Raw genomic sequence first — 8409 nt, forward strand, 5'->3', positions numbered from 1 at the left:
TATTTATGGACACCCCTGGAACATTTTAAGTCAGCTTTGACAGTCACCTTGGTGATTTGCTGTTGATCCTGATTTTTTTCACCAAATCCCGATTTTTCTCCCTAAGATCCTGATTTTGAGGTTTCATAGAGTGGCAGGTCTGTTATATGTATTTGTAATTATGCGTTTATGTATGTATGTATGTCTGTATGTATGTCTGTATGGTTGCCAGTGTATATCAAATTGCCCTTCTGGGATCAATGAAAATGTAGTTTAGTGAGTGGTTGGCAGGTGCTCTGGTGTGGTTTGCTCCTTCTTTCCTATCAAACATCTATTGTCCTTATCTCCCCCCTCCTTCTTTTTTATTTTTGGTACTCTCTTGTAACACCTCTAATCTTCTGGCACTCATATGACCTTAAGCTGTTGTGAGGACCGTAAAACCTCTAATAAAACTAAACTAAAAGTATGTTTGCCGTTTGTAAACCAAATTGCTCTTTTAGCATCAATAAAAATTTAATTTATTCATTAATTAATTTATTTATCTATTTATTAATTTATTTATTTATTTATTTAATTCGATCTCCAGGTCTGCGTAAGCACGGGAAGGACTGGACGGCCATCGCCAACCTGGTGGGCTCGAAAACCGAGGCCCAGTGCAAGAATTTCTTCTTCAACTACAAGAAAAAGTTCAACCTGGAGGCTATTCTGGAGGAGCATAAGGACCCTGTAAGCCTCACCACGCACGTGTTTCTCTCGTGCACAAGTTAGAAGAAGCAAATGCGTGAAATAAGAAGTTTTAAAACAACTCTGAATATGGGAACAGTATATACAAATTTTGAGCTCCGCGATCTGACTTAAAGTTTGTTTCCGGCACTGATATGACCTTATTGTGTTGCAAGTGCCGGAAAACTCTTTACTAAACTAAACTAAACTAAAAGTTTGTTAGTGTGGGTGGTTGGCGGGTGCTCTGGTGTGGTTTGCTCCTTCTTTCCTATCAAACATCTATCGTCCTTATCTCCCCCCTCCTTCTTTTTTATGTTTGTTGCTCTCTTGTAACACCTCTAATCTTCTGGCGCTCATATGACCTTATGCAGTTGCGAGCGCCGTAAAATCTCTACTAAAACTAACTAAAAGTTTATTAGTGTTAGGCAAAAGAAGGCAGGTGGTTGGAGGGCATCCCTGGTAGGTCGTGCTTCTTTACTTTCCCTCTGTACATCCACTGTCATTGTAAATGACCAAGACGAATGTTTTCCCCGTGAGATGAATAAAGACTGTCATTGTCCTTGTCAAATGTCAAATTCCTTGTCTGATGTCATTGTCAAATGCAATGCCGTTGAGCTTGTTGAAGACATCTGTGGCGTCGGTGGCCTAGTGGTTAGGCTCTCGGACTCGCTACCGTAAGGTCGTGGGTTCGAATCCCGCCAGGGGCCCGGCATTGTGTCCTTGGGAACAGCACTTTACACGAACTTTTCTCACTTCACCCTGGTGGGAATGGGTACCCAGCTATAGACAGTGAAAGATCTTGTCCGTCTGTTAGTGTTTGAGCATTTAATCAGCTGCTTGCACTGTATGCTTCCCGGGAAGCTGAGAATGTTTCGGAGTGTTCTATGGTCTGCTGGGGTAATAATATAGTGTAAAGCACATAGAGCTTGCTGTTGAGCGGGGATATGCGCTATACAAATGCTATTTATTATTATTATTATTATTATTATTATTATTATTATACGTTTGTCTGCGTCCGTCAGACGGGCGACCGGCGCACGACCTCGACCTGCGAGAGCATCACGTCCACGGTGACGGCCAACTCGGAGGAGGAAGTGTCGCTGAGCGACGACGAGAACGACGAGGACAACGGAGAGGACAGCGACACGGCCAGCGCCCCCAGCCCCAACCCTCTGAGGATCGAGGAAGGTATGTGGCTGGCGTTTGTGTTGCTCGAGACTCATTTGTTTTACTCTTTAACCATGTCTGGACAGTGGCAGCGTCCAGTAGTCGAGGTCCGTAACCATGGCTGGATGGTACCACCGTCCGATGCGAAGTTATTATTGTATTTTGGTACGGGCCGAGTATAAAAAAGTATGAGCTACCAAGCCTTTAGTTTGACCCGGAAGTCAAAAGGTAAATGAATTCCACGCAATACAAACGGTTAAAAACATATGTGGTTGGCGGGTGCTCTGGTGTGGTTTGCTTCTTTCCTTTCAAACATCTATCGTCTTTTTCTACCCTTATTCTGTTTTATGTATGTTTGTTACTCTCTTGTAACGCCTCTAATCTTTGGCACTTGTATGACCTTATTGTGTTGCAAAGGGCCGTAAAACACTTAGTAAAACTAAAACTAAAAATGTCCTTTGCTCCAGCTGCTTTCACAAGTTGTTTTTGTTTGTTTGTTTTTTGGGGTTTTTTGTTGTTTTTTTCGGGGGGTGTTTGTTTTTTTTGTTGGTATAAAAAAAAAGTCCTGTGTGTGCAGGCGAGGGAGAGACCGTGGCAGAACAGCGCACCACGACCCCACGGGAGGGGGCGGAGGCGGAGGGCCCCACCTCGGCCGCACCAATCAGCACCCTGTCGGAGAACAACAAGCAGCTGAGCGCTTCGCAGGGCAGCCTCCGCAGCATCGACAACGACAGCAGCGCCACCATGAGCGCCGACGAAGGTCAGGGTCAACCAACGCCCTAACTGTTTTGTTTGTTTTGTTTCCTCATTTTTTGTAGTTCTCTGTCCCTTGTTTTGACTCTCCGGAGAAAGGTGGGTGGTTGGTGGGTGCTCTAGTGGTGTGGTTAGTTCCTTCTTTCCTATCAAACATCTGTCGTCCTCATCTCCCCTCCTTCTATTTGGTGTCTGTTTCTGTCTTGTAACATCTATAATCTTCAGCACTTATGTGACCTTATTGTGTTGCAAGTGCTGTAAAACACTTATTAAAACTAAAACTAACTCAGTCCACAGAAAGTTTTCTTTACGCCAGGGCATAGTTTAAGGAGACAGCTTTTTGTTGTGGTTGGTTGGCGGGTGCTCTGGTGTGGTTTGCTTCTTCTTTCCTATCAAACAGCTATTGTCTTTATCTCTTCTCATTCTTTTTTATGTTTGTTACTCCCTTGTAACACCCTCTAATCTTCTGGCGCTCATATGACCTTATTGTGTTGCATGTGCCATAAAACACTTACTAAAACTAAAACTATCTCAGTCCAGAGAAAGTTTTCTTTACCCCTGGGCAGTGTTGAATTGTCTCCTTGTTTTCTGTCCCCTGTTTCCTCATGTTCTCTATTCCTCTGTCCCGTGTTTCCTCATGTTCTCTATTTCTCTGTCCCCTGTTTCACCATGTTCTCTATTTCTCCGTCCCCTGTTTCCTCATGTTCTCTATTTCTCTGTCCCGTGTTTCCTCATGTTCTCTATTTCTCTGTCCCGTTTCCTCATGTTCTCTATTTCTCTGTCCCCTGTTTCCTCATGTCCTCTATTTCTCTGTCCCGTGTTTCGACTCTCTAGAGCAAGGTCCTTTGTAGACATGTTCCCAAAGATCCTAGCTCCTGAGTGTATTCCCCACAGCAGGCACACGACCTTCACACCAAGCCCCCTAATCACCAGTGTACCTCTTTTTTCTCCGCAAAAAAGGGCCCCCTGGAGGTTCCGGCAGCCACGCGGCGCACCCCAGCGGCTCGGATCGGGGTCAAGGTCACCCGGGGGTGGGTCCGCCGGGCCCCCCGACCGCCTACAGCCAGGCCCCCCTGGAGGTGTCTCAGCGGCGAACCCCGCCCTCGTTGGGACCGGCCGTGGCTTCGTCTCGCGGGGGCACGCCGCACGGCTCTGTGCCCTCACCTGTGAGTAGTTTTTCTTTTTTTTTTTTTTTTTTTTTTTTTTTTTTTTTTTTTTTGTCTTTTCAGTCAAGATGGCACTTGTTTTCCTAACTTGCCATTGCTATATGTTGGTGTTTTTTTGTGGGTGGTTGGGGGGGAGGTGCTCTGGTGTGGTTTGCTCCTTCTTTCATATCAAACATCTATCATTCTATTTATCTCTCCTCCTTTTTTTGTGTTTGTTACTTTTTTGTAACTGTTCTAATGTTTGGCACTTACATGACCTTATTGTGTTGCAAGTGCCGTAAGACACTTACTAAATCTAAAACTTTCTTTTCTTTTCATTTGTCATTTCTGTCAATGTGGCACACGTTCCCCCCCCCCCCCAGGTTAGTCCTAATGACTGAAGTCGTCTTTAGGCCTTTCCTAAAGGGGGGGGGGGGGGGGGGGATATTAACATGTTCTTATGCACAGTAGAATTTTAATTGGGTTGATTTATCAATGTCTTGCTGTTGACATCCACCCCTTGACGCTCATATGACTTCTAAAAGTAAAAACATCTATTGTCCTGATCTCTCCTCCTTCTTTTTTGTGTTGGATTCTCTTGCAACACCTCTAGTTTTCTGGGGCTCATATGACCTTATGCAATTGCGAGCGCTGTAAAACCTCTACTAAAAGTAAAACTTAACTTTTCTGCGTCCCTCCAGTTCCCCGTTCCCAGCCAAGGTCACGGCCCCGTGACGCAGTCTGGCATGCCGCCGGTCGTGCGAGCGAGCCCCGTCACGGGCATGGGCAGACCTCCGTCAGGGGAAGTGCCCGTCATCAGAGAGGTAAGCAGCGACCAACAGCTCAGGCTGTTTGTCTAGACGAAATGGTCGCTTTTAAGGACAAGAGGGCTAACCCAGGTTTCAGGGGTTTCCAGAAATCTTGACCTACACCAAAAGCGGGCTTTGCCCTACCTATAGGAGAAGTTTGGTTTCATTAATGTTGGCATTTGTTTAGTTATAGAGATAACTCTTGTCTTTTGAAGAGACTGAATAAAGATCCAAAAATTTATCTTTGATTTTCTCCAAACAGCATTTATCGGGATAGCCCCCTTTTGCTTAAAAGCGACTAAATAAGCCTCTTGGTGCTGGGGCAATTGAAGATAGTTTGTGAAATATGTTCTTCTGCTATGTACTGTTTATAATTTGGTCGTTTTTAAGGACAAGCGGGCTATCCCGAAAAATGCTGTTTTGAGAAAATCGAAGTGAAAGTTTTTGGATTCTTATTCAGTCTCTTTAAAAGATGAGGAGAGTTTTCTCTACAACCAAATGAAATAATACACCCACCAATGAAACCAAACTTCTCCTATAGGTAGGGCAATGCCCACTTTTGGTGTAGGTCAAGTTTTCCGGCAACCCCCGGAATCTGGGTTAGCCCGCTTGTCCTTAAAAGCGACCAATTGTTACTTGTATGTGTAAAACACTAGTAGCTCGTGCTTTTTAATGGAGGTTGAGCGCTACGTAAATGTCATATTTTGTTGCCTTCTAGGACAAGGGCGAAAAATCTCGGAGGGCCCGTGTGCAAGTTGCGCACGTTAAAGATCCCTTGGTGGTCTAAAATCGATAAGAGTAGGCTTCGGCTGCCCCCCGGGCAAAATTCAAAATTTCCTACCAACTGAAAATATTAGATGTGTCCCGCTCGCTCATATGACCTTATGCAGTTGCGAGCGCCGTAAAACACTTTACAAAAACAAAAAACATTTTTTGTTGCTGTTGTTGTTCAGGACAAGATTGACCATAGTAAGCTGGTGGTTGGAAAACACCACTGGTACGTCCTACTTCTTTACTTTCCCTCTGTTGTTTCTGTCTATAAGTAGGTGGTTGGAGGGTGCCACTGATTGGTCCTACTTCTTGACTGTTGTTTCTGTGTGTCTGTCAGACTTCTTTCCGTCCCTAAATGGCCATTATTGTGTCGATGTGCTTCTCTTGTGGGTGGTTGGCGGGTGCTCTGGTGTGGTTTGCTTCTGCTTTCCTATCAAACATCTATCGTCCTTATATCCCCTTCCTCTTTTTTATGTTTGTTACTCTCTTGTAACACCTCTAATCTTCGGCACTTATATGACCTTATTATGTTGCAAGTGCCGTAAAACTCTTTCTAAAACTAAAACCTCTGCTAACCTCCCTTTCTCTATTCCTCCCCAGCTCCCCCAGCCGACGGGCGCCACAGACTACCAGCGACTGATGACGTATGGCTCCCACCTGGTGCCCGAGCCCCATGACACCCGCATGTCCCCCCGGCCCACCTCGGCCCACTCGGAGGGGGGAGGGGGTGGTGGCGGGGGCACCGCGAGTGGAGCGGTCTCGGGACGGATGACCAGCTCGCCGCACGCCGCGGGGAAGAGCCAGGCGCGCCCGCCCTGTGTACGGGACCTCATCCACTCGGCCATAGAGCGCAACCTGTGCGAGCCGCCTCAAGCGCAGCAGGATAAGCGTAAGTCTTTACAACTCTTTTTTTTTTTTCCCCTTGATAAGTGTTTTACAGCGCTCGGAACTGCTTAAAGTCGTATGAGTGGGTATTTGGCGGGTGCTCTGGAGTGGTTTGCTTCTTGTCTCCTATCAAACATTCTATCGTCCTTATCTCCCCCTCGTTCTTTTTTATGTTTGTTACTCTCTTGTAACACCTCTAAAGTTCTGGCATTCATATGACCTTATGATCAAGATTTACGAAGCATGTGTCCTCAGCACACTCCTTTATGGATCTGAAACATGGACCTTGTACAGCAGACAAGAAAAGCGCCTCGACATTTTCCATCTCAGATGCTGCTGCAAGATCTTAGGCATTTTGTGGCGTGACAAGGTTACAAATGTTGAAGTGTTGGCACAGGCAAACCTCCAGAGCATGACAACTATCCTGTGTTTTGAAAGATAGAGATGGCTGGGCCATGTCAAGAGAATGGACGACAACCGGATCCCGAAGCAACTTCTCTATGGAGAACTTGCCCAGGGAAAGAGACAAAGAGGAAGACCAAAGTTCAGGTACAAAAACACCTGCAAAAACAGCTTATCTAAGCTTGGAGTAGATTTTAACATCTGGGAAGAAATAGCTGAGGACCGGAAAACATGGAGGAAAATTATAAAGGAAAGAACTAAAATGCTAGAGAACAGCCTTAGAAACAACCAGGCTGAGAAGCGCCAACGACGAAAGGAAAACAGCGGAAATACAGAGCTTCAATCTACGACACTAACATGCAAGCACTGCGACAGAATTTGCGCTTCAAACATAGGAAGAATTAGCCATGAAAGAAGCTGCATGAAGACGACCTTGAGACCATCTTAAGCTAAATTGACCGTCTGCATAGATGAAAAGAGCCATACATACGACCTTATGCAGTTGTGAGTGCCATAAAACCTCTACTAAAACTAAAAATATCTCCCCTCCTTCTTTTTTTGTGTTTGTTACTCTCTTATAACACCTCTAATCTTCTGGCACTCATATGACCTTATGCAGTTCCGAGCGTCGTAAAACCTGTACTAAAACAACTCTGTGTAAGTAAGTGTTCTTTGTTTGCGTGTAAGTTTTCTCCATGTGTAAGTGTTCTTGTGTAAATGTTCTGTGTCTGTGTGTAAGTCGACACTCCCCAGATCACTAACAACTGTTTTGTCCCCTCTCTACTATTGTACAGGTGCAATGATGGACCCCAACCGTGCTCGTGGCTACACACCTCAGGACCTGCGCAAAGAGCGCCGCGACCCCCCACACGTCTCTGACCCCCGCAGCGTACTCGGGTACCCGGGCCTCCCCCGCCCTCCGCCCGACCGCGATATGGAGGTACAGGACCTCTCGTGGCGCGGCGAGCCCTTGGACAAAGGCCCGCACGGCTACAAAGGCAACCCCCGCGACTTTGACGCCCTGAGGACGCGGCCAGACGCCTACCAGCGCTCGACAGCCGAGCCCACCAGGCACATGGGCGCCCCACCCCCGGCTCACTCGCACCACCACGCTGGCGTGTCGGGTCACCCCGCCGCCCAGGATCTGGCTAAGCATCGGCCCGACAGCAGGAACAAGTCGCCTTCCATGTACCAGGTACGGCAGTGTTGGGTTTAACAGCCTTTCTCTTAGGAATCCTACTGATTTTTACTGCTTCACCTAGGAAGTTGTTTAAAATTTAAATTCAAATGTAAAATCTATTTACCCTCGATTTTTAGCTTTTAAAAAATTTTAATAGAAATATTGACCAGTATCAGGCTGAGAAATGAACTGTTGAGAAAAAAACCAACCTGTTTTACGCGCCTATATGACCTTATGCAGTTGGGAGCACCGTAAAACCCCATACTAAACTAAAACTAAGACTAAAGGTGAGGGCAGATGATTTCAATATCATCATGAAAATAGGAAAACTCCTGCAGCAGTATGCATTAGATCAGGGGGCCAAAATAGAGAGTTGTCTTCTGGATTGGGCCCCCGCCACAATCAGAAAACTATCAAAGCTAAAAAATATCGGGGATTATTGAATGCAGTATGTGCTGGAGACTAGAGCTGGGGGAAGAATCGAAACCGGAACCGGTTCCCACGATTAATTCTACGGAAGAAAAGTGTCGACTCCTTTTTACGTAAACCAACGGTCACCAGTTACCTTAATTATTTAAAATTTTTTTTTTTTTTT

At 45.8% G+C, this 8409-nt stretch overlaps 1 protein-coding gene across 1 annotated transcript in view; it reads left to right on the forward strand.

Moving 5' to 3' along the window:
• Window positions 1-8409, forward strand: part of LOC101845486 (hornerin) — a gene marked incomplete at its 5' end in the record, with an annotated part of 51073 nt that overhangs the window by 22185 nt on the left and 20479 nt on the right. The window contains 7 exon segments of the mRNA XM_013086264.1: window positions 566-705; window positions 1725-1890; window positions 2447-2629; window positions 3583-3788; window positions 4469-4591; window positions 5948-6236; window positions 7429-7829. Coding sequence (XP_012941718.1) covers window positions 566-705; window positions 1725-1890; window positions 2447-2629; window positions 3583-3788; window positions 4469-4591; window positions 5948-6236; window positions 7429-7829 — 1508 coding nt within the window.

This window comes from Aplysia californica, unplaced genomic scaffold (genome assembly GCF_000002075.1).
Source record: "Aplysia californica isolate F4 #8 unplaced genomic scaffold, AplCal3.0 scaffold00449, whole genome shotgun sequence".
Classification (NCBI taxonomy): Eukaryota; Metazoa; Mollusca; class Gastropoda; order Aplysiida; family Aplysiidae; genus Aplysia; species Aplysia californica.